At 40.0% G+C, this 27355-nt stretch overlaps 1 protein-coding gene across 3 annotated transcripts in view; it reads left to right on the top strand.

The window, feature by feature from the left end:
- Window positions 1–617: 617 nt before the first annotated feature.
- stau2 (staufen double-stranded RNA binding protein 2) overlaps window positions 618–27355 on the top strand; it is a 79971-nt gene continuing 53233 nt past the window's right edge. For 2 of the 3 annotated variants that reach the window (XM_083901586.1, XM_083901584.1), the window contains exons 1-7: window positions 618–675; window positions 3378–3585; window positions 4060–4190; window positions 4972–5131; window positions 6253–6388; window positions 19494–19653; window positions 23593–23700. In XM_083901586.1, coding sequence (XP_083757712.1) covers window positions 3387–3585; window positions 4060–4190; window positions 4972–5131; window positions 6253–6388; window positions 19494–19653; window positions 23593–23700 — 894 coding nt within the window. In that variant the 5' untranslated portion in view covers window positions 618–675; window positions 3378–3386. The remainder of the gene's footprint in view (window positions 676–3377; window positions 3586–4059; window positions 4191–4971; window positions 5132–6252; window positions 6389–19493; window positions 19654–23592; window positions 23701–27355) is intronic. The other variant, XM_083901585.1, reaches the window with a different exon arrangement.

Below are 27355 nucleotides of genomic sequence, written 5' to 3'. Positions count from 1 at the left end.
TGAAACTGAAGCAGTTAAGTGCAATTAAATCGCCACTGAGTGAATTATTCACACCTGTGCTTGTCATAAAATGTCACATGTAAAATATCTGCCCGGAGAACTGTACCCCGCCTCACAGAATGAATACAACATACCCCAAAGGTAAACACACACACTGCTTTAATACTGGAACAAATATAGACTATATAATTGCAACTATATTTTGAATTGTGAGCTCGGAGTCTTGTGTTACGTTTCACTTATTTGTTTTTTTTGCAAACTGTTACGAATACAATAAAGATATATGTATACTTATCCGCGGCATGACTTGACTCTTTAAAGAAAATGTGTCTAAAAAGAGACATTTCTTTGCCGAATCAAAGTTTATACTGCAAGCTCCGAGGAAGCGCACTGGGAATGAACCATTCATTACGCCGCGGGGGTCGGTGATTCATTCAAGATTAACCCCAAACTGTATTGACGACAGGGTAGCTATTTGGAAATGGAAAAAATAGCACTCGACCAACCAGACAAAATGTTACAAGTGAGCTACTAAATTGACAAGAAATGTCCTCTAATACGGCAATTTTCAATGTTCTACCCTGACAAATTACGTGGTCCGTTCCCTCCTCTATCCAGTTCTCTTTAGTGTTTGCCAATGTTGGAGGTGTAACTGGGGTCTGGCCCTGGACAAAGGTAACGAAATACCCCATAATATTTGTCCATGTGTTGTCAGACAATCTCGGGATTATTTTTTACGCTGTCATCAAGTCGTGTATTATATCCTTGGAGTGAAATTCCTCTCACTTTCGTGGAAGATGGGGCGCTAGGAAGATGCTAGCAAGAGGGGTGCTCGGCCGATCAGCCATGATGAGCTTTAACCGGCTAAACTAGCGTAACTGGAGGTGGCTATGTAGTGTGTACCCAACGGGAGACATGACAGTGACATATTCGTGACAGCATGCATGTTTACCATTTCTGTTGGTTTGCTTTAAGGGGCTGACAGTTGTGGGAAATGCTGTTTTTCCTCGTTGGTAACGTTAGCTTCCGGCTAAGCTGGACATAGTCGAAGCTGTAATGAAGATTCAGGGGTTGCAGACAGCTCTGTAGCTGTCAGTCTGTCTCAACGTAGCATCACAGTCATATTCAAGTTTGCAGTAGTTGGAGACATAATGCATCATTGTCACTATTACCTCTGAATGTGTGCACGTCCTTGTTCGTGGGAGGACACGAAAAGCAGGCGTGTGACCCCGAGAACATCAGGGACATGCGAGGTACACCGAAGAAATACACGGATATCACTTACGCTATGATGTGCTCACATGTTGAATGAGTAAACATGCATAATTTGTGTTCATATCAATGCTAGTTTGATTAAATTAGTCCAGTGAAGACAGATCTATTGTATTGTAGCTGTAGACATATTCTTAATACACATGATATTTGAATACACGTTTGGTGTCATCCAAGTAGTTATCAAGGTTTGTGGTTAAAGACATTTTATCAGGTGTGACTAACATAAAACTGGGTGTTGTCTGCATAGCAATGGTACAATATGGATTGTTTTTAAAGATGGGACATAAGGGGGGGTAAAAAAAGATATATCGACAGACCCACTGAGTTATTCCACAGTTTAAGGAATGAGGAAGATGAGTTCCCAATATAGGCTCAGAAGGATCTGTTCAGTACATAAGAGGCAAGCCACTTAAATGGAACCCTGAATAACAATTCAGGTAGAAGTCTAGCCATGACCCACAACAGTGTAAACAACACATGAAGTTGTGATTTTACCAAAAGTCTATATCCAATGACGAGATATATGTGTGTGTGTGTGTGTGTGTGTCCTTAATACGTCCATTCATTTTTTTTGTATGTATTTTTATTGGGCATTTATAATATATATATATATATATATATATATATATATATATATATATATATATATATATATATATATATATATATCAATTACAGAGCAAAAATAACATAACAGGTTGACCAAAAGAAAAAGAAACAACAACAAAAAAACACCTCTCAACCCTTGGAGAAGACCCGCATGGACAATATCACAAGAACCTTGCTATGCATAAGAGATCGAATATTAAGTTGGGTTCGTATTAGCAAGGTACTGGAGTAGAGGTTGCCAATTTGCATCGAAATGTTGGAGTCTGTCTTTCAGAACATACTGTATCTTATTCTTTCCAGATGGAATGTATTAGTCAATTCATCCAGCCATATCTTAGGTGTTGGTGTGTTTACACCCTTCCATAATGCAAGAATCATTTTTTTTCCGCTACTATAAGGCCATTTGAAATAAAACATTGTTGTGCTTTGTTAAATTTTTTAAAGGTTTCAGATACCCCAAGAATAATAACTAAGGGATCTGGATTTATCACAAACCTCATAACCTCAGACATTATATCAAAAACACCAGACCAGAAGTACATTTTGGGGACGTCCATTCATTTACTGTATGGATTTTGTTGTTTCTTGTTGTTTTGATCTTGCACGTGTGTCATGTTGATATCCAAGACCCCAAGTCGTGGGGGTCATACAATGTCCCAAGTGTCAGTTCCTTCCCCCCCTCACATACCAAATGTTCATATTTGATTATTTGCGCTGCCCTCTGTTGGGAAGCAACAACAACAATTTCCCTCATTTCCCTTCTGTGCCTGACCTGTATTAATGTGAACCAGTAGTCAGCCCTTTTTGGCAAGATGCTGTGGTACAGCGTGTACCTTCTTAATTGAGTTGTTAGATGAAGATTGTGCGTATGAAATCTTCATCATATTGAGTTAATGAAAAGCAAATGGCAAACCTATTGTGTTACTCACATTACATGGCTGCAGAGCATGGCCTTTTTGTAATTACGTTCACAACAAAAAATGCATTCATACAAAAAGATAAAGAATTGAATATGATTTGTTGACTTTTACCAGATTGCTAGGCTCTCTGTTATTCATACTTGTCTGCTCCATGTAGGCCTATGTACCTCTCTGTAGTCTCGAATATAATGTGATTGGATGTCCATTGTCTTGTTCAGGCTGCTATCTCAGGATTGCTTGATTTTTTTTTTTACCCGGGGAGCTCAGCAGCAGTAACATGAGCAAAGTGCCTTCAAATAAAGCTCCATTGTCTGGGTGTATTCACTGACAGTGGATCAGAATGTGAGATAGGCCTGTGTTGCCCACAGAAATCTGACAAATGTCAGCCAGAGGCTTTAATTGAGCTAATGTATGTTTGTGTAGACAAATGTTTAATCCATAATAATGCTGTGTGTTGCACTGTATATTGGTAAGGTAACCCAAATGTCTCACCACTAGTGTTTTAAGCGATTATTCAAAATCAACATGCTATAAATAATGTCAGCACTGTTAAATGTTGTCCGTTTGTTTCAGGATTAGAGCATGGCTCAAGTGAAAGTACAGACCTCAGCACCCCTGGCTGGTCCTGGCCTCTCCCCTGGAGTTCCCCCGACGGCCATGGCCAGCCCAGGATCCCTGGGTCTGCAGCCCTCCGTTAACGGCACAGGCCCGGCCCCCACACCCGCCTGCCCTGCTCCTGCAGTCGGATATGGGGACGCCCCTGTGTCATCCACATCGCCAGGTAGACTGAATGGTTTCCCTTCCATTTTGCAAAATATTTATTATTATTGTCAGTGATTTCTTACAAATTATACACTGCTTACTTTCTCTTTCTTTGCATGTGGCACATGTACCACAACAAAGTTAATGTTTCTGTATTGCCACCATGCATTGCACAGTTATTGCAATTGTAAAACAAACAATTGTTTTACAAGATAATTCTGATATTGATTCAAGCCATAAAGTGCATGACAAAAATGGACTACTTGAATTGTACCAGCACCTGTTACTATGTCTACAAAAATCTCTTTCCATTCAATGTCTGAATCTCTATTCTCTATTTCACATGATTAAAATGTACTTTATTGATAAGATGACAACATGAAGAGTAATCCAACACCTTTCAAGCCACTTCATACAAAAAAGTTATTTATGTGTTTCTGGTACTATAACAATGCAGGTTAGTGTATCATGTCTTCTTCTGTGGTCTTTTTAGGTCCACCCCAGGAGAACATGGCAAACCCTAAAGAGAAAACTCCAATGTGTTTGGTGAATGAGTTAGCCCGTTTCAATAGGATCCAACCACAGTACAAGCTCCTCAATGAGAGAGGCCCTGCACATGCTAAGGTGAGTAGTTGGGACCTTGTTGTGTGTTTCCACTGTGTAAAGGTTTGTACGGTACTGTACGTATTTTTTTGCGTTTCCATTAGGAATGGTACCAAAATAACTGTCCCCAACCGATCCATTAATTGATAATTGTCCCTTGGGGTTACAAGAGTAATGACACTGTACGGGTGGAGCTAGACCCACGGCAGTCAATTGATCGGGGGACAGAAAAGTGTCACTTCTTGTGACCAGTTTTCTCAAAGAAAGCTTGATGTCTTGTTGAGACAAACCGAGCTACAAACCAATCAGAAAAAGCTGTTGGATGTCCTTTGTTGTTGTTGTTGTTGTCTATCGTGTCCAGTTCAGTGTTGTTTGTTGTCGGTGCACCGGTGCTACATATCTCGCTGACATGGCCATGGAGCACAGCTCACATCCTGCCGACCAAGACCAAGCTACTGTTCACAGTCCAAACGCAGGCCTGACCCAGGGCTTTACCGTACTGTACTGTACCAAACCAAACCGTACCATGATGGAAACATGGCTTTACTGTAGTTTTATGTGTGTGGAATTAAAACTTAAACCTCAATATTGTCCTTTTAAACCCCTGAAGAACATGTTTAGTTGTAGATAAGAAATAACAGTAGCCTTTTTATGTTTTACAATGTCATCCTTGTCTTTTTGAATAGTCTTTATAGAGGAAAATTAATCATGCAGAGTACATTTATGTATGTGCTCCAGTGGGATGGCAGTTAAATAGTTGTTGCTGTTGCATACTGTCTTTCTTTGGCTGTCACTGTTTCAGATCTTCACAGTGCAGTTGACTCTTGGGGAGCAGGTGTGGGAGGCGGAGGGCACCAGCATTAAAAAGGCCCAGCACTCCACAGCCGCCAAAGCGCTGTCCGAGAGCGTCCTTCCTCGGCCAGCGCCCCGCTCTCCTAAAGTGGACATCAACAGTAACCCTGGTATTTAAATCACGCACAAAATCTAATTTTGTTGTATGATGTGGAATAGTTACTGCACAGTTACAAAAATGATTCTACGGAAGCAGATTACAGTGGAATAAATTGTCATTTATATTAAAATTAAATTTCAAAAGAATTGCTAATTTGTGCATTAACAAAGCAGCAACTGTGGTAAATAATCTGATCTTGATAAATAACTTGCACCGCTTCCTCCCAAAATGTCTGTTGTTGTTGGTGACCTCTGCAAGTGAATGTATGTAGGAGCTACTTGTATTATTGAAATAATGAATATCTCATTGGACCAAGATGGACATTAGAGAATGACCCAGGCTACATATTTTTGTCAAGCCAGAGAAAATAATGACCAACCCCGACACACATCCTGTATATTTTTTGTCCAAGCCCCGAGCCTAATCCTACACATTTAGATTAAGTTGAAGCATACACTGACTGTCGCTGTGGTTGTAGCCTTAATCTATGGTTGTTGCAAACAACAAGAAATGTATTATTACTTACCAGCAATTGTGAGTATAATAATAGCAGATCAGTTCTTCTATATTGAGTTGTTGAGGAGGAGAAGGATAGCAGCCACCGTGGATGGCTTCAACAGCCTGTTTGTTGCGTTCACTGTTGACGTGAAGTAAATCCCAGTATTTTCTTTGATGTCTGCTCTAATAAGCTTGAGGCATTGCTCTCAACCTACTGGAAGTAATCAAAAAATCCATGATCAGAGTTAATTCAGTACCGACATAAAGCTTAAGTGCAGAGTTATGTTTTATCTGCGGTCAAATTAATACCACAATAATGGCTTATCTCGTCTCCCCTGTGGCACTGTTATAGTTAAAGATATAGTCAGTCCTTAATGGGATGAAGAAAGTCCTTTCATATCTTATGCATCATCAATGGGGAGCTTTGGGATTAGCAGCATTGACAATTTTTAATCAAGAGCACAGACACACACTCATTTTCAGTTAAAATGTCATTATGTATGTTGTAACAAGTGAACTGGAGGATCTCTGTTTATATCAGTCATTATTGTAGAAAGCTGATGCAGTGTCTTATTACTCTGCACACTATATTCAATTTGGCATTTCTCATAATTATCATAATTTCTCTCACAGGCAGTATAACACCCACAGTGGAGCTGAATGGTCTGGCCATGAAGAGAGGAGAGCCAGCTATATACAGGCCTTTGGATCCTAAGCCGATGCCCAACTATAGAGCTAATTACAACTTTAGAGGGATGTTCAACCAAAGGTGAGCTGGCTAACTACTTACTATTTCTAAACATACTGTAGCTGTCCACACTGAAACAACCAGTATCTCCTTTGTCTGTTGAAAAAACATCACAAGTTGATGATTTTGATTAATTATTATGTAATCACACTGGCTCAGATATGCATCAATTGCGCATTTTATTAGGGTGTGTTGACATGTAGGCTACGGTGACCTGTCATAAAAACCAGGAAGTGAAAGACACAATGCAATATTTAGGTGTGAATAGACAAACTCTGAAACATCGCCAACTAAGGAGGGATGACAAAATGGAAAGTACCTATTAGGGACAGCAAACGACGCTCCTCTTACCTCTGCGTGTCGATAAAGGCATAAAATATTGTGTCTGTGCCCACTGTTCCCAAGAAGATGGCAAAAAACAAGTGTTTATCAAGGACCCAGTGCAGCTTCCACCAGATGGCAGTGTTTCCTCATTTAAAAAAATAATCAGCACTGCTTTTGTAAGGTGATAGAACACCCATTTTGTATTTTTAATTTAGGAATGTAATTAATTTTTGTACATATATCTTTTATACATGAAGACATCTGCTGTATTTGAATGCAGATTTATCATTTTAAAAACATATAAACATAACATATCAAGTATATATGTCTGTTTTGCCTTTTACATAAACTTTGGCTCCCTAAATTCCATGGTAAGGTATTCTGATGCCAAATGTTTGGAATTTAATTTTGAAATGTGAACACATTGCCAGAAAATGTCCGTGATTCAGTTGCAGTGTTGGGTAACTGAGTCTAGTCAGCAGACAGTCAAGCATCTGGCTCACATCTTCCACTATTTGATCCATGCAAGAACAAACAGGGGGTGAAAGACAAACGTCTGTGGGCTTTAGTAGAAAATCTGTTTTCCAGCAAGTCTGTCAATGTCATATGTCACAGTGATGGGTTTCTAAGAGACAGGCAGTATTTGTGTTCCTCATGGTCTGTGTTGTTTTCTTACGCGACTCTGTAAACGTGGGGGTGGTGCGTGTCCCTGAAACATAGAAAAGACTTAGAGAGTATATATTATCCCAAGGTCATTTATGTTTTCATGGGGTCTCTTTCTTTCAGTGTGGTCAAGCCCTGTATTAATGAAAGCGAGACCTTGCGAATATGAATTCTCTTCATCAGATGACTAAATATGTGGTGGAGTGACAGGCCATATCCACAATCAGTCACCTTAATGATGCTGCAGCGAAACGAAGGTTTCCATATGCCCATGTCCTTCGTGATCATTCATGATCTGGAGTCATGTTGATGGAAAATCTCACCATTAAAAGGGTAACCTGGCTCTGATCCATCAGCACTCTAATCACCACCAAGACCAGTATTGATTAATTCAGAAAGTACCCTGATGTGAAAATATGGCGTTAATATGAAATGTGCATTTATCAGCGTCTTAATGAATCTTATTTATGGCGAGGGGCCCGTGCATAATTCTTTTCCATCCAAGTCGACATCTAAATCATTAATTTGCCACTGTTATTTTGCAGCCATAGCCATGCCTTTGTTCAGTCTCAAATTCTCAGATAGCAGATTTAACAGATTGGCCACTTATAGGTAGGGTTGTAGCTTGTTCGGAAAAACAGTTTGAACAGGCTTCATTTTGAATTCAAAACTCCAAGCCCCTTTCTTCAGACTAAGCTACGCCACCCAGCACAGCATCGGTAACTCTGTACTTTTCGGTGATGTTAACTTACAATACTTCTTAGAATGACAACATGATGGAGAAAAACAGAAAATACACTCAAAAGATCACAAAGACATAAAGTTATCCTACCGGCCCACTAGAAACAGGGCCACCATGGCCTCACTTGGCAGCCCTTTCTGAGCTTTCAGTTGTTGCCACACCAATGATCACTCTGGTCTTGGATCACTCTCTATCAGCCTTTTTCTTTCTCCTTTTCTGCCATAATGTTGCTGAAACTGTGTCTCATTGACTCAAGCATGCCCGATTAATGCACAAAGAGGGGTACGTGAATCCAATTATTTATTTTGGGCCGTTCAATGTGATTGGATGGTGTTTTTACGGCCTGTCCGTTCCACAGGTGACTGACATTTTTAATTTTTGTGACAATGTATTAATTAATTGGTTACAATTGGGGTGTGAAGAGGATTTTAACCAATACAGAAAAAAAATGCTCCATAAAATGATCTCCCACCCTTCCTTTAAATGCTATAATACATTAAATGGAAATTCCGTCACTGAATCAGGAAAATTTTTGTTTTATCAAGTAATGTGGTTACATCAATATTCATGGATAATCCCCGATTCCTGTGTTATCAGTGGAGCACCTTATTCCAATGAGTCATTCTGGGCTCCTTCAGTGTAGACGTCTGTGGCGCTCCCAATTTTCCTCCTGCTGCTCTGATCCCAAGGGAGCGGGGGCGCCGGCATCCTGCATTCTCTCAGAGTTGGAATTTGGATAAGACTTGCCCTGTTGTAGCAAAGTGCAGACTGAAGCCACCCACCTTCTCCCCACCCTCATTTGGTTATGACACTAACCGTATGTCAGCTGAAAGAAGAGGGGGCTGAATGACTGGGATGCTTTGCTCTGTGACATTTCCTTCTCTGATGATGTTCAGATACTGAGCTAGCCTCTACTGCATTTACTGAAGGAAATTCAGAGACGGGGTGCTGTGCTGCAGAAATGACATATTAACCTGTACATTGATTGTACATCGAACATAAACTAATCAGTGTAAACATATCTTACAATAACTATTTTACATTAAGTTGTTGCTCTTTGATGCATAACTTCTGCAGCTAACTGCGACCATTGCCACCAAGAAGTGGGCTGAGATCTGAGTGAGGGAGAGAGTGGAACAGTGTAGGGGGGATGGTCTGATAGTGAAATCTGCTCTGTGTTTCTCGTGGTGGAGAAAGAAAGGCGACGAAAGGTTTGGAGTGCACTCCTTATTTTTTGTAATTGTTTGTTGTATGTTTTGGGTAACATCTAGTTCACGTCTGTCCGCCCAGGGAATGGATCCCTCACCTGTGGTTCTCCCTAAGGTTTCTACCTCTTTCTTTTTCCCTGTTATAAGGGTTTTTTTCCCTGGTAGTTTTTCCTTACCCTGGTCGAGGGTCTAAGGACAGAGGATGTTGACAACCCTGTGAAGTTCCGTGAGACAAACTGTGTTTTGTATTTGTGGGCTATATAAATAAATTTTTATTTTATTTGGTTAGACAACAGAGTGAGGAAAGATGTATCAGTGATGCAACATTGAATAAAATAGCCAATTACAAAATTTGAATGCGGCAGCTTGTGTTTGACCAAAAAGAGGCAGTAAACTGTTTTTTTTTTTTGTTGTTTTTTTGTCACAATATGTATAATTTCAATTCTTTTTGCACCTGGATCAACACATAACTTTACTAGATACCCACATTGGCTTTCCCCTGAAAATGTGGTTTAGGGGTTAACCACCTACAAGCCTTTTTTCACTGCTCCCATCAACCTTGTTTTCACTCAAGCACACTGCTGTTTATGGTGTAAAGCTAATACATTTAAATACTGACAGATCGTTCTCCTTTAAGCTGATGGAAACACACTGGTGCTGCCGGTGAGATTTGTTACACAGCTGGAGAAGTCAAGGAAGTTATACAGGCTTAAAAGAAAAAAAAATATCTGGGAATGTATTACCTGTTACAGCTACAGATTTGTAATGTTGTCTGCATGTTGCACCATCTCTTTACTCCCTAAAGGGAAAGCAGTACAAACATAAAACAACAAATGTGGGACAGTAAATACAAAGATTATATCAGTAACATCAAACACTGAAGTTGATAGATAGACACAGGTGACACATTTCTTCTGTGTTCTAGACTTCCCTTGTGGCTAAATGGCAGCGTCCTTGTAAAATCAATGAAAACCTTACATATGTGTGTGCCTTAGTGACACAGTGTGTCTGTGTTGTAGGAAACAAAGAGTTGCAATAGAAAGATCCTCATCCTTGAAAAATGAAGTCCACTTTCATGCCTGCAAGACGTCGGGAATAACATCACATGGCAAAACTGTAGCTCACACACAAAGGAGGCATGCACGTACACACATACACACACCCCACACACACAGGTGTACTTTGTCATCCACATCTCTAATTGAGACGGCCTGGCTCACTGAAAAGACAAATCTGCCCAAGAGCGTTTTCTATATTCAACATTTCCTCTCATCTCTTCCTATGTGGAGCTATCAGATATCCTCTGAGGTCCTTTTCACACACACAGTCTCCTTTTTCCTCCTCACTGTCTCCCACTCAAGTTTATTATATAGTTTTTTTTTATAGCTCACTAGCCTGTTCGGCTTTACAGTCACATGTAGCCTAATCGGGACACTGTGTGCTCTTTCGCCTACTCTGGCATTCCACAGATACGTTCTCTCTTATCGACTTCATCGTCATTAATGCCCTAAAACAAGGGACTTCAGAGGAAAACCTTTCATTACACTGCTAATTATTTTTTTTAACCCACCAAACATCAGTGAATCAGATGCATTTACTCAGATGGTGTATAAATTTCTGTGGGCGACATGCCAGACTCGCGGATAATCTGCCCTAATTGTACAAATAGATGTAAACTCATAAAGTGGTGTTTTATTGAGGAGTCTGGGGGTGGAGTAGTGAATACAAGTCCAACATAAACAAATGCTTTGGAATGATTTGTACTCAACAGACTCTGTGACACAGAAGTCTGGTCTCTCCTTTCATCTCCGCTCTGAGTAGAGTTCGGAGTTTGTGTATCCCCGTCTCTCCTCCTCTCCTCTCCTCTTTTTCCTCGATGTACTGAATGTAAGAAAGAACCTGAGACCACTGTTCGCGAAGCAGGTTATAAGCACCGTTTGGTAATGCTGCCTCTCTGTGTGTGTTTGGCACGGTGAGGTAGGCGGCTAAGTGCGCTTATGAATACACACCACTTGTTCCTTACTTTACTTGTGTCTTTTCCCAGGAAATTGGACCCTTCTTTTGCTGCAGTACTCAAAGTGATTTGTCTTACCTCCTGGGTAGCTGAGCTGTAAATGGCCGTCCAGAGGAAGTGTTCACTGTTCGTTGAGAGGTTTCTTAGGTTTAAAGACTTCACCGCTGTTTGATGTGCACTATGAACATTTTACAGAAAGGCAGCACTTTTATTAAATTCCTCCCCCTCTGTATCAGTATGTCATTCACTTGGACAGTGCACAGTTAATAATGCAAAAAATACTCCTTTCAAATAAAGGCCCTATATTTAAAGTCTGCATAAGTAAAAGTATAAAAGTACATTTGCAGTGTAAATTTGTTGCACACATGTCAAATTTCTTAAAATTCAACTAAATTCAGTGAAAGTGCTTCATTACAAACGACCGCTGCACACATTGTGCATTGTCATTATGGGATACAGATGCATAAAACACAACTCTGGCCAATACAAGAAGTTTCCTGCTTCATATTAGAGGCCCTTATGAAAAACAGCCTGTATCAGTAAACACTCTTTTCCAGTCCAGGTTTTTCGTCCAACTGCATCCCAAGTGTTTGTTTGCATCTTCTTTTCCCCCCTCTCATTACCTTTAATTTTGATGAGGTGGACAGGTTTTCTTTTCTAAAGAAACATAGTCTTGAGACTTGAACACATTTTGGGCTCTCATCGTTCGTCATCTTTCATCAATCATCATTTCCTCTCCTGTGGTTGGATGCGTCACTGGAAGACGTGACAAGGAATACAGAAATCTACCATTTTAGATGTGTTTACTTTAATTTAATTCACACCAGCAGTAGGACATACTGTGGGATTTTACAAATGTAGCTCTCAGGCTTCTGTTAAGTGAAGCTGCAGCTCCTTGGTGGTCCTCGCTGCTTAGAGCAAGGCAAAAGAATCTGCGTTTCACATCCTGTAATTGGTCCTGTGTTGCTTTCTCAGCACACGCAAACCACACGGTAGTTTTAAGAAAAAGGGGGAAAGAAGTAGAAGACAGAATCTCCCATCTTTGAGTTTGAACTGATTGTTCTCACCTGTCTGAATGACCCAAACTAAAGAAATGAAGAGAAATTGGCTGCTCTTAGTTATAAGTTGGACAACAAGTTAACCAATATATGCTACTGAGGATTAATATGAACAATCTGAAATGCTCATTTCTGTTACTGCTTTTATATTAAAGGGCAGTTAAACTACAAGGAAGAACTATATATCAAAATATAGTCCATGTTGCTCCTGGAGATGTTAGTTTGGGAAAATAATTTGCTTGTAAAGTGGCTTTCATAGAAACGAAGTTAGAACAAATAACAAATTTTTATTCTCTTCAGAAAATGTATTGTTTTGAAGCCATAATTTTTTCTGCCCTTTATATTAATAGTGAACATAAAACAGCAGGTTATAATATAATAGTGTTAATGACGACCTCAGGCACAGGCAGGATTTCTTTTTAAATGGATGCCAAAGCGCATGAGGGTTAAGTTTTTCTGTCACATTAATGCACACACGTGATCGTTATGCACTTTTTTTGCAAGTCTTTCAATACCCACTGGTGTTATTTGTGCTTTAAATTTAAAAACTAGTCATGCCATGTGTGTTTTTAGTTATTTTAACCCTAACCCACAGAAAAATCAGGTTTCGTTTCAGTAGCATCACACCTGTCGGTTATGGAAACGGTACTTGATGTACTACTGTGACTCTGCAGTAAAGTAGGACAGAGGGGGCTCGGGTAGGTTTACACAGGGCATGACTTCTTGTGAGTCGGGCATTGGAAGGACGGCAACCGAGACACTGATTACAGAGCTTGTGCACAAAGAGAGCTTTAATCTCTTGTTCAAAACTGAAACCACAACAAACAGTAGAAACAATGAGCACCGCCAGATTGGTCAGCTTAATCAAAAGAAGTTATGAAACCTCTGTGAAATGCACAGTTCTTGTTAAGAGCTGTTGTCGGCAAAGGCACTGATACGAGTCATCCATATGAGACACCAGTTGTCTGCACAACAGACGCAGCAGTATATTTCATTACACTGGAGGGAGATGACAGAGTAAATGTGTTGCCCCCATGACAAACTTAAATGAAAAACCTACACGGTGTCAGGTTATTGCACTGTAGAGTGAGTATTATTAGAGACCTATGATTTATTTTACACTGAACTGGTTTATGTTGTTAATAGACTTTTGAAGCATCACCACACGGTTCAGTCTTGGTCTCCCCACAGTGATGCCTAGACTTGAACCATGTTAGTTCTCTACCTTCATAGTTTAGGCACTGGAATAAAGCTACCAAAAATGAGTTGCTCATGGAGTATTCACCATTATTGTCATATAAGCACAAAGTTTGTATGGTGGCTCAGAGTCTGTTAGAAATGTCTATGGATTATATTTGTCTATATATTTATTTGGACATTAGTGGTTTTCTATGTCATGGACAAGGGCTGCCAAAATATTATTTAACAGGAAGTTACAGCCAAAAGGATCATTTTATTTTAGACCACTACTCAGCTGTCACACAGCTGTTTCTTTCTTGCGGATTAGAGGTTTCTATCCATAGATGTCGTCCAAACAATTGCAAACAAAACCCCCCTCCAACACCATGACAGTTGGTGTTTGGAGCATTTTCATTGCTTGACTTAAACGGAGTGATTTCTCACACTATTCCGCAAGTTTCTACGTAAGCTGTTGCGTGAGGCAGAAGGGAAGAGAAGCAATCAATGATAGATACAAGGAATGAAGTATAGAAGTTGGTAGGGAGGGAAAACAAGGGGAAAAATTCTGGCAGGAGATCGGAAGAAAGTGCAGCTGCTGGAGGAGTGAGTCTGTCCAAGTTTTTTGTCTTCCAAATTTTTGTCACCCTGTGTAGCGCTCTTGTGTGTTTATGTCTGTGTAATGGTGGTTTAATGCAAACAGCTATTTGTGTTTTTGCGTGTGGCCTGGAGATTCCTGGCGGTCAAGTTCATTGATGCTGGAAAGATAAAGTGGGACAATACACTCTCTCTCAGTCACGTTATTCGCCTGTGTTTAATTTGTGTCATGTTTACTTTCTGCTTTTTTTAAGTAGAAATGAGAAAGAATACCATAAGTATGTTTAAATTACTTGAACATATTATGGAATTAAATTGAATTGAAAGAAGTAGCATGGGGTAAAAAAAATGGTGTCTTGCCTTAATCAACATTTGGGGAGGTTTACAACGTTGAATGCAGAACTAATAAGAATATCACTGTTTTTGTTTTGCAGGGTTGCATTAAGCTTAACTGGATGATTTATATACATGTAAAAAAGAATCAATTATAGATGTAAATGGTGCCTTAAAACTATGTTGAGAGTGTATGGCGTATATACTAAACTGCTCCAAAAAATTAATACAATAGTGTTCATTATTTAGTCTTAAATTTCCATTTTTATGCGACAAACGTTGACCTTTTAAGCTGTTTTCTTCTTTTCAAGCCGAAGTAGTAATAGTAGTAGAAGTTTTTAATGATATTGTTTAATTAGTTTTTTCTCATTTTTAAACTCCAAGCTGCAGATGATGATGATGATTTGTTGCTTTTTTTATGATGCACAAGGATTTCATCTGATCATCTGATGAGGAAGCTTCATTTGACCCATTTCATTGTGACTGGCAGTGAACGTGGAAAGTGTGTAGGCACCATGACCCGTGTTGCCAGTATCAACAGGCGACCAAAGCTCAATTGTATTTAATATTTAATTGCTAATCTAATGGGTGATATATGTGACTTCCTCCCGTGTTTCTAACAATAACCACTGTTGACTGTTCTGATTAATGGTGGCATTCTTTTCTGGGAACAGCTGAGATTGATGTGTTCTCATGGACAAAATGGCAGCTTTACGACCAAAAGGAAGCACTGCATTTGGTTTTGATTGCTGCAGTCTTCACAGGTTTGCCAGCTGAAGCAGCTGAATATTTCATGGCTCCCTGTGCACATCCATCTGCAACTGGTCAATGGTATTATGTGTTTAATTACAGACCACATATTTTTTAATTTGCTTCCGTGGAGCTATGCAGTCTTTGTGTTTGTGCAACTTGGATTTTTATTTATGCGTGTCTTGAAAGCGTCTTCATTTGGCATCGACGCCAACAAACGGCTGGACTACACTTGTGTTTTCCATGCAGTGTCACGCGCAACTACACTTTGAGACCGTGCTAAATTCGAGTATTCTGCCTCGAAACACATGATCTACCTGACATCACTTAGTGTAATGCAATTAACTTGAGTCATGTGAAAAGCGGTGGAAGTGTTTGGTACCTGGAATGTAAATTTTAGAGACTGTTTAGAAACAAGTGTGATACATGCAGGCATTTGGAGAAAAAAGAAAAAGTAGTTTCTCGCTGAAATGTCATGGTGTCATTTATAGTAATAAATGTAAAACCATATCTCCTGTGTCGCAGTGGGATTTCGTGTGTGCTGAAAAACGTCTTTGAATGATTAAGATGAAATAGTAACCTTAACAATCATAAAGCGCTGCAGGGGAGCTTGTGCCTTCAAAGTATAATTCATTACACGCTGGTAAATACTGATGCGTTATCATTTGATTGAGTTGTGGCATCAGGTAGTTATTTTCCTTCTCCCTCGCTCAGTCACTCATCCTTGAGTCATACCAGATTCACACAAACGTCATCACAGAGACATGGTGTGTTTTTCTCTGTCAATTATTTTCTTTCCCTTTCAGCAGTCTCTACACCCACCCTACAGGTGTCCTGGTCTGGTTCCCTCTCTGTAGTAATAATAATAACAATAATAATAATTGATAACATAGAACAGGCCGACCCAGCCAGCATTTGCTGATTCTTGTGCTGGCCACAGCGTGCTGACGTGATTCCCCTGCCTTTTTTTTTCCGTCTGCATGATTTTGATGTGTGTGCGTTTGCTCGTCTGTGCTCTTGGCTGACTTTCTTGTGTGTAAGCCACTACTTTCCCACGTTGTGGAATAGGGTCCCCCACAGGCCTCCCACCACGCCCCCCCTCTACTGCTTTCCTTTCCTTTTTCTCTCTCCTTTGCTCGCTCTCTCTTTCTTTCTTATCCCTCTCTCTCTTCCTCTCTGCACCTGTACTCAGCTCTCCAGTCCCAGCTGCTCCCATCTCGGCTCGGCGCTGTTGGCTGAAGCCCATGTTGCACTTGGCATGTCCTCTGAGACCCTGGGGCCACACTTGACGTGCGAGGGCCAGGCAGGCCCCCGCCCAGGGAAGGCTCCTGTGGCCAGGAGGAGCTGAGAGCAGACGGATGAGAGGAGAGCTGTGGGCTGGAGAAAGACCTGCTGGAATCCTGGGAGTAAAACGCTGACTCATTGTTAGGCAGGAGATCGGGGGAAGAGATGTTGGGAAAGGGAACATGGGAGATGTTCGAAAGCAATGACGTGTTGTTAAGAGTTATCTGGTAAGATAACTATTTCCCAGTATTTCATGGTAAAAAATTCCAAAAATGTCTGTGAGTCATCTCAGACATTCACAATAGAGTGTAAAACTTGAATCTTATTCATGCCACAGTTTCTGTATAGTATTGTATTTTGAAAGTACATAGTGTGAATATGACAACATTACTACTAATCACAATATATTTAGATTTTGAAATGTTTAATTTGCAGTATGTTAATCTCTGTTTTGAGAGGCTCTCTTCATTCTGGTCCAGTATTTTTTTTTATTTCAGTACTCGCTGAACACTAAATAAGTGGTTAAACTTAATTTTCCTTGTATTATTAACACGGGCAGCTAAATGTAGCAGTTAATTTAAAAACACGGTAAATGGTCTTACCGTATAAATAGCTTCTCTAGTCTCGACCACTCAAAGCTTTTTTGCTATTCTCTCCTATACACATTTATTTTCCATGCTTTTTGTTTTATACCGTTCACGTGTTGTCTGCACAGACAATTGAATTGTGACAAAAAGCATGTCACACCAGCCCTAATAACTGCAGTGGAGCATAAGCTAGGACATAAACAAGTATCTCCATTTGTTGAAGGTAAATAATAAGAAATATTTCCTAATTTCCAGATCTCAACTAACAAATTGAATCCTACAATGTTATTATTGCTCCAGATTATGAAAACAACATCCAAATTACAATAAGTCTTAACAATTCTGTAACTTTAGGTCATATTGGCCAAAGGTACTGTTGCCAAATTCACCCCTTCATTAACATTTTAGTGAAATTTAAAACTACATTCGTAAAAATTGTCTGTAGTGATCAGTAGTCGCTCTGTCCACCAGACTGAAATATTTTGAGGTCTGGATGAATTCCCTAGAAATTGTGACATTCATTATCCCTAGATGAAGCATCCTACCGACTCGTATTACGTTTTTTCGAGCTCCACCATTTGGATTTGATGAATATTTGATGCAGATATCTGGGCTGCTTAAGTATAAACTCAAATGACATGGTGATCCCTGAGTTTTCATACATTCCCATTAGCAGGTCAAAAGGTATTAACTTATCCAATGTAATAACTTAGTCCTTCCAAGATGGATGGTTCTGCGTCAGTGAATACCAAAGACTTTGGTAATCTGGTGATTTTTTTCCCCTCCACCATGAGGTTCACATTTGTGGTTTTGAATAAAATGTCTAGGTGGGGATTACTAAATTACTCGTCCACTATTTTGATAATCGATAATTTCATTTGAGGTTTTTTTTTTCCATTAAAAAGACAAGTTCTCTATATATTTTCTGGTTTCTTTGCTCCATAGAACAAAAGAAATGATTAAAACTGAATCATTTTCTTTTGTGGACAAAACGAGACATTTGAGAACATCATCGTTTCCAGGTTTTAAAAACACTGATCCAACATTTTTCCACATTTTCTGTCGTTTTCTGGACCAAACAAGTACTCAGATTTGTTGATTATGAAAACAGTTATTAGTTGCAGCCCTCGTCTAATTGTATCATCCTAAACAATGATAAATACTATACCTGTGAATGTTAGCATGCTGCTGATGTAAGCGTACATCTTAAAGCACTGGTTTATAGCCTCACAAGGCTATAATAGCATGGCTGCGATCCAGAGACACAATTGACTAAATGACTCGTAACACATGAGCTCAGTCAATAAAGATATTGACATTTACACGGGGGAGCATTATAGTCCTGAAACGTATCAAGAAGCGATGGTTTGGGCTGCTGTTGAATGTGTTGCTAGGACTTGAGATCCCTTCATTTAATGATGTGCATGTGTGCGCTTGGTTGTGAAACAAACTGGGAGAAAGTTTCAATCATACTGGGTTCCCCAAATTCCCACACGCACTCAATCAAATTTTAAGTTTTACATCTCACAGCTGCTTTAGGATGGTGTAGCCTGAAATGATAGATACTGTATGTATAGATGCATTCCTGTGTAGTTGGTTTCAGTTTTCTACATAGGGTTCACTATTGATTCATTATCTCATTAAAAGCTTTATGCCTGCACCAAACGTGAAAATATTGTAAACATTCTGGCACCAGACTATAGTGAGGCTGCTGCTATCCATTTGTGTCTACCACATATGGCGACTTTAAGTCCTTTTGAGTATAATTGTATACTGGCAGAGAAGAAAGCCAACAGGGAGACGGATATGAAAAACTTTGGAGTCCCCTCTCCTCTTGCTAGCGTTCCCACTATTTCTCTTTCCTTGTCCCAGATTCTGCAGACATTCTCAGCCATTCTCCCCCTGGCCCAGGAGGGGGTATCACACACGCGGACTTGCAGACCTCTAAATCTCCTCTGTGACAGCCCAGTCCCGCTCTGTCATGACCTAAAGAAAGAAAGGAAAATCTATGTCCAAAGCCAGAAGAAAGAGGAAGGGATATATGTCCCTGTGCTTTGTTAGGCATCCCTAAGCTGAGATTCAATAGCAAGACATTACTCAAGTGGTTCGCCAACACACTATTGTGAAGTAATTGACCCTGATGAAGTGATGGGCCTTTAATTTGGGAACGCAGTAAATGGTGTGAATTGATACCTTGGCTCTTAACGTTGGTGCCTCCCCTTTCTTGCCTTTCATCTGTTTTTATGTCGGATACGAACGTGCAGTTGAGCTGGTACACAAATTCCTTTTTTAATGCTCCTTAACTCGTCCATTTTGATGTATGATGTAAACAGTTTTTCATGATAAATATTCCCCTCTCCCTTTTGTTGTTGTTCTTCTGTTCATTCCAGGTACCATTATCCTGTTCCTAAGATCTTTTATGTGCAACTGTCTGTGGGGACCCATGAGTTTATTGGCGAGGGACGCACTCGCCAAGCAGCAAGACACAATGCTGCCACGAAGGCCCTGCAAGCCCTGCGCAATGAACCAATTCCAGAACGGCCACCACAGGTAAACACATATTAAGAGAAAAGCTTACAATGGTACATCATACCCAGTTAGCTATTACACACGCACTTAATGATTTATTCTCTGGGAATTTCCCTCTACTACTTTCAGTATCACTGTAAAATCTTGGAATTATGTCATGCCTGTGTGGAAATATTATTTCCTTGTTGACGGATTAAGAAGAAAATTGAGAACTGCCAACTGTGGAGGGCAGTATTACACCTCTCAGTGTACAGCCTGCTTATAATAATTTGAAGACGGGGATGTAACCATTTTGCATTTTTTACCATTTTAAGTCACTATGGTGTTGTGCATTCTGAATCTTCCGTACTTAGTTGCACATAAGTGCGTTAGAAATATACATATGATTTACACACAGACATTCATTTGCTTTGTAGTAGGTATTTCCACACAAATAGCTCTCCTTTCATTACAACAGTCACGTGTGCGGTCTGTGACATTTTTCACCCTAGATGACTCTCTCTCTGCATTTGACCCCATCCAAAGTGAAAACTCTCCCCATGATGAAATGTCAGGATTTGTGCTGCCGATCTATTGATGTGTTCTCCCTGTGGAGGCTCAAAGAGTGTTACGTGTTTTTGTTTTCTGCAGCCACTAAGATTAATTCAAAACCAGCTTTAAACAGATTTAATCCAAATCCACCCATCTCTAATTACTCTAAATGTATCTTTTAAGCCCTGCAATCTTCTTAGTTTAAGTTTGCACCTGCTAAGAATGTATTATCTACTCCTCATCTCATTTTTTTTTTTTTTTTTTTTACAGCCTTCTCCCAATGTCACTGTACCTTTTCAGAGTTTCCCCTCAGGCATAGCTGCTAACTGTTGTTATCACCCCCCACCGGAAATCAAATTACCCCATATCCTCAACGCCTGGCATTGCTGATGGTTATTCAAAACGCCTTGGCTCCTCTCACTTGCCTGACTCGCTGTCTTGTGGCGTCAGCCTCCATAAATGAGCTCTTTGTTTGCCGTTGCTTCTGAGTCTTGCTTTACAAATTGAAGCGCACTGTGTCTACATTATATGTCTGTCAGTATGAGCCCACACGAGTGTGTGTACGTGCATGTGTGTGTGTCCGACCTACCTACACCTTCAGGCTACAGGTGTTCCGTTTCACCATATGCTGTCAAACCTTTTATTTTAAGGAAGACCACAGGTAAATATCAGTGACGATTTAATTAGAGTGTTTATACACAGGTTAAGCAACTCTATGTAACCCTAGGAAACTCAAAAGAAACATCTCTAACTTTTAAGTTCTTTGGGTGATACCAAAATAAAGAAACTGCTGACATAATTGTAAATTTGGTGCAAGTGTGTTTAGGTGCTGGTGATACGGTCAAATTCAAAACACATAATGCTAAACACATTTGTGGAAAACAAGTTTGTGGATAAATGTGAAGATGTAGTTAGATCTGGGAAATTCTTCTAGCATTAGAGTATATATAGAGTGTTAATGCCTGTGAGCAAGTGTGTGATGTTGTGACACATATATAGAGCTTTTTAAATTTTGGGTCCTTGGTTTTGAGCGAATCTGGCTCAAAGTACTTGAAACATCCCTGAATTTAATGTTAAGAATGACTGAAATTGATGAAAGTGTTTACGAACCCCGAGCTCTTCTGCGCAGTACATCCATGAGTAGAGGCAGCGCCATCTGTCTTTTTCACCGCAAGGTTGACCATCTACTTGCCCATTCAAATTTAAACATTAACATGCATACATTCGTGCCCAGTGGCTTGATAATGCAGCCTTGAGAGGGGATTCACAGTATTATTAACCATGTTTATGAAGAGTGCTGGATACAGATTGAAAACCTCAAACACACTGAAATGGTAGAGAATTGGATGAGAGCATTGAAGCCCTTTGGACTAATTCACTCTCAGGTTTCGCTCAAGTCTATATACATTCATACATTGCAGGAGGCATATAACGAATGTCTCAGCATACACAATACAAAGAGCATGTCTCGCCAAAGTGAGGTCTTTTCGTCACAGTGTGTTAGGGGCATCAAATGTGACTGTTTCCTGTGAAATCCAAGAGATCTCACAGTATGAATCATGCGTCGTATCAGGTCACACAATGAGAAGAAGGAGAAGGAAAGGAGCCCAAAGGGGGAGACCACAGCCATTCAGACTTAATCAGACAAAGAACTGGACATGAGAAGATAAAGATTGAGACACTGCTCTACATTCTCATAGACGGTTGGCACTGAAAAGCCTCTTTTATGACTGATATAATCTCTATAGCGCAAACTTTTTTTTATTAGTAGAGGGATAAATAGCATTACTATAATTCAAAAGCAAATAGTCATCTAAACATTCATGGAAATGATTATACTTGCAGATTTACTCTGTCTGATCTTTATCTTAACATTTAACTTTGTAATTTAAAAACTATTAAACTGACTGAGGGCTTAGACCAGAATCAGATACGGCCAGTACTACTTTAAAAAAAAAAAAAAAAAAAAAATGAATACAAAAATATTTTATGCAGAAAAAAGAGCTGGTGCTTTCCCACCGACTTAAACAGTCCTTTCTCAAGTTCTACAGTTTACTGCTTTGAGGCGAATCATGACTCTTTGTGTTCACAAATATTAATTCAACTATCTAGAACAGAGAGTTTGTGTACACTAATTCTCAAATTTAGGGGACCACCCTTTTAGGAGACCTTCCTGTACACACAGAAGACCAATGGTCATGTCCAAGATCACTTAGTACTGATTCTCATATCAGATAAGAATCCACAACTAGAATCAAGTGTCTTGTTGCAGCAGCTTGGCAGACATCCACTGTCAATGTGTATGATTTTGAAAAGTATTGTTTTTTGTTTGATATGGGCCACAGTCATGGTTAGCGCTGTTGCCTTGCAGCAATAAAGGAACAAGTACTTTTCTGCATGGAGTTTGTGCGTGGGTTTTCTCTGGGTTCTCCAGTTTCCTTCCACAGTCCAAAACACATGCAGAGGTTAATTGAACACTCTAAATTGCCCTTGGGTATGAAGAGTGAATGCTTATTCGTCTCTGTGTGTTGGCCCTGCAATGGTATGGCTCCTTTCACCCTGTGTCAGCTGGGATTGTCCCCGAAACCCTCATGTCTCTTGCTAATTTTTTATTTTTTATTTTTTTAATTAAAAATATATTTACATTTTTCTTTAGAAAACCTCAGTCTGAAAGAATCGCTCATTTGCCACAATTCTTGCTGTAGTAATAAAATTCAAATACAATGTTTTGGTATTGATCACAAACATATCTGCACAAAAACAAACATTGTAGCTGTCAAGCACTTGTTTGACATGTTTGCTATCACTGAATGTGGTTGGATATGAGAAGTTCTCTTCTGGGATTTGGTATTGCGTTTGCCTGGAATACTGTTGGGAGAACACCTTGTACCTCCCTGTACGCAGTGATCCCATTGCAAGCGTTAGTATCTTTGTTGTAGCTGTCTATTTCTACAGACAGAATGTTATCTGACATACAATGTTAGGTTGTACAGTGTCTGCTATTTTCTCTGTTACCCATTTACAGGAAAATACCACACTACATCCAGCAGGAATTTACCCATCTATCAGCTCTCCCTTCCATTCACCATACTAGCAATGGTACTTACATGAGATGGCATAACTGTTAAAGAAAAGGTTTATCTAACTGCCAAAAACATATTGCAGTTTTGAGTTTTGGCTATAATTACATGTACCTCCCTCCCTCTGTGTGTGTGTGTGAGAGTGTTTTGGGGCATGCAGGTCAGTGATGGAGTGAGAAACTGTAATTTTTCTACAGGCTTTCAAAGGAAAACATGAGAAATAGTACTTTTGATTTGAGTGTTACAGAACACAACACCATTTGAACACTCGTCACTTCTTGATTTGAACAGAATGACTGGCACATCTTCTTTGACCATTATGACCTGTAATTTTTTTTTTCTTTTTCAGAGCCCAGAAGAGAAAGAGGAGATTGAAGAAGGCACTGATGCCAACAAATCAGAGATCAGCCTGGTCTACGAAATTGCCCTCAAGAGGAATTTGTCTGTCAACTTTGAGGTGAGAAAGACCACAAGGACATCAATCAAATCCACAGCCCCAATAGGTACTATCAATTGTAATGTTTTTCCTTGAAATGATCACTTGTAAAACATAGTAAATGAGGATGAAACTATGCCTTTAAAGAACAAAAAATATGTGAGTAGTTATGATGATGCATGTCTTTGGGCTATGAAATTCCACAGTGCCGTGACTTCTCATCTGGTCTCATCTTGTGAAAAGATAACAAGTGGGAAACTGAAGGAGTCACGCTAGTTTATCATTAACCACCATTAATGGTGATATATGGACTGTGTAATAATGCGCGTTTCCCCCAGTTTTGCTCAATTTTTGCATCATTGAAGTTACTTATCGCAAAGTTATTGGTAAGGTTACTATGTCTTGGAGCATGTGGACATTCCCATGGTGTAAATGTCAGTGTTTCCACACTTGGATGTGGGGAAGGTGTAAGATCTGGTGACGCGGTCCTGGTCACTCAGCTGATAAGGTGCACGTATTAGTCCATGTTCTATACAGTGTTACTGTCTTATTTAACAAATACAGCCATTCCCCCTAATTTGTCCCTTATTTTGCTGGAAATGTTTCAATGCATCACATTAATGTGATCCACACAGGCACAGTGTGCAGGATTTATCAACATAATCACCGGACCTTTACGAGATCCTTGTTAAAGAGGTCTTGATCTGAGTGAGACGACCTGATTAAATAAAGCTTATATAAAATACACAACCAGCTGCTGAATATCAAGCGATAAAATGACCTTAATTTCAATGAATTTTATAAAAGTGCTTCCAGACGGAGAGGCTCGGACTGAACTAAATGCAGTTCAGTGTTTGACCAAAGTTGTGTTTGCCCTCTTTTGCATGTGCGTTAAATTATTCGTCACACACCTGCAGCTGACTGACGGGCTTGCATCCCTCCAACATTTCCTGACTGGAAGAGGTTTTCTGTTTTCTGCAGAACACACGGCATGAATATTTTCCCCATCCCGACAGCATCTCATCCTGTGTGATCAAAAACTGATGGTGCTTTATTTTATTTTCTAAAGTTTAATGTTTAACTTTGGAAATGTATCTGTTTATTACGGTAAAAAGAGTAGACTATTAATATTAAAGGTCTTTTATAAGGTCTTAATAATTCTCACATTCTCACAGGATCGGTCATGTTTCCCCATGGCAATTGTTAATTAATCTGTTGTTAAAGAATACATAACATACAAACAAATATTTTACGAAATCAAAAAGATCATCGTCTTTCTCTTACTTTTGCTTCCAACTGTTTGATAAATCTGAAGTTCAGAGGTGCAAATGTTTCATCCCTTCTTTAATTTAACTTTCTCCCCATGACTATAAATTCTGTAGGTCACTGACTTGCACTCAGGGACCTACACTGTCTGATTCATTGGTTGATCCACAGTGGGCAAAGGAGATGAGACGACACTGCTATGACAGCTTTCTATGTTCAGCTGCTAGTTATTGTCAATTCATACTCAATATCATACTCGATTCCTGATGATTCCCTATTCTCTTTTTTTTGATACCAGACACAAATTTGTATGTAATGAGAAAGAGAGACTTTTGTTTTTCTCTTCTCCACGTCAGCATGCAGTGAGCATAAGAGAAAATCAATTTAAGGCCACTGCAAGTTTGGCTTGCTTTTTCAGCCATGGTGGTGTCTGTTTGATAAGCACGACAATCTTTTTCACAGCTGCCTCTGTGAAAACCTTTTGGCAGAGGGGTAGTGACATTGATAAACTCAGTTGGAAATTGCCCAGTATGGCTGCTGCTTCCTCCCGCTAGATCTGCTGGTTAACTGAACCACCTTGTTCAACATTATGGACATTAGAGTGAATCCTTCCACCATTTTTTTTGGTTAAACATCAGAGCCACTGCACCCTACTTTTCTAAATCCACAGAACTCTAGTGTGTCCTCACATGACCTGCTGCGTTCATTCTCTTTGGCTTTTACCGTATCATAGCTGACTCATCCAATATTCTCTCCCTCATTTCTCCCTCTTCTTCTTTACTCTGCAAGGTGCCAAAAACAAGGGAGGCTCAGTTTACTCTGTGTGCCCCCTCCCTTCCTCCCCAGAATCCTTCCCTTCCACCTCTCCTCCTACAGTATCACTCCCAAAAATCACACACTGGGCGGTAGCGTGTTGAAGCTAAAGGGATAGGCAATAGAGGAGAGGAAATCGAGACTGGACTGGAGTGGAAGGAAAGGAGAGAGACCCTTGTCACTCTGCTGACTTTTCTTGCTTATAAGAGTATAATAAAGAGTTTACACAACATTGGAACATTTATCAGGAAAGTGGTCCACTCCTCCCTTTTACATCATCATCTTTGTTCAAAAATGCATTTGCTCATCAGAGCATGACATGGCTATCCTTCCTGGAAGGGCTATTAATAATTTCAGCCTGTTTAATCTGGATTTGATGTGATTCATCTGCCATGTCTTTGTCACTGTGAGCAATTAACTCCACTTTCGTTTTCCCTCCTTCCAAACTGGAAGTGGAGAGCTGTGTTGTTTTTTTAACGTCGACCACAGCCACATTCCTCCATTCAGCCTTCTGTTGTGCTTGCTGTCAGTCTGGAGGCTGGCTGTTCATTACTGCAGTCTGATGAGCAGTAAATCAGTAACTTTTCTCCACACGCTTTCTTCCCCACTCTGTCGTTCTGTCACCATGTGTCTATATCTCCATCAACAGCTAATTTTGACTGTCTATTCAACAAGTTATTGTTTGTGCGCCTTCAGTGACAGCAGTGTTTTGCTTGGTTTGCTCAGCCTATTCTCATCAGCAAGTGGACTTTCATGATTTAAAGCAGAGAGAGAGGACACGGAAACAGTTTGGTTTCCCTGTTTTTGTTTATTTTCTTCTTGCTTAAGCCTTGCTCATGAAGATGTTGATTTTTGATATGCAGACATGTGTTCCATGTCTGCAGATCAGTCTTACCACATTTTCTTCTCTGCCATATCAGACTAAGCTGTGTGAAGGCCAGGCTGCAATCATCATTTCCCTCTCCTGGCATAGCATACACATTTCTCCCCCACACACACTCCTGATGGCTCTCCAGCAGATTCATTTTTATCCTCAATCACTGTGTTGCATGCAATATGCTCTCACTCTGCCACTATGCTGTGGCTGGAGACCAAGTATGAATAACACATCTCTATGGGTCTCTTTTTTTGCCCATCGGGTTTATTACATTATAACTCATTTGACAGACTTTGGCCTCATCTTCTTCCCTGTTATGTCACTTCCTCTTAAGTGCGTCTTGTTTGATTGTTCAAGAAGAATTGGTGCACTCCCTACACCCCCAGTCAGACTCTTCAACTTGCAAGCAGTTATGCATTTAGGAATCCTACACAAAAATGTCACGGTCATCTCTCATGTGAACTCTGTTCACAGCAGCCATGTTTTCACATAATCTCATCCCTGCCCTCGCTAGGGCATAACATTACTCGTGAGTCACTGCTAACGAGCGTCTGCTTTCCCATCGCTCTGCAACGATGAGGGTCGCCGCCACCCTGAGAGGCAGTTGGCTCATTTCATCCACCCATCAGGCAATATCAAACAGATGTCAGCATCAAAGAGGAACCAATCTATAAATCACAGCTTGTGTGTTGGATTGGAGGCTCCTTTTCCAAGGAGGAC

Source organism: Microchirus variegatus (genome assembly GCF_963457635.1).
Source record: "Microchirus variegatus genome assembly, chromosome: 15".
Classification (NCBI taxonomy): Eukaryota; Metazoa; Chordata; class Actinopteri; order Pleuronectiformes; family Soleidae; genus Microchirus; species Microchirus variegatus.
The sequence above is the reverse complement of the archived record's forward strand: the minus strand, read 5'-3'. Positions and strand labels throughout refer to the sequence as shown.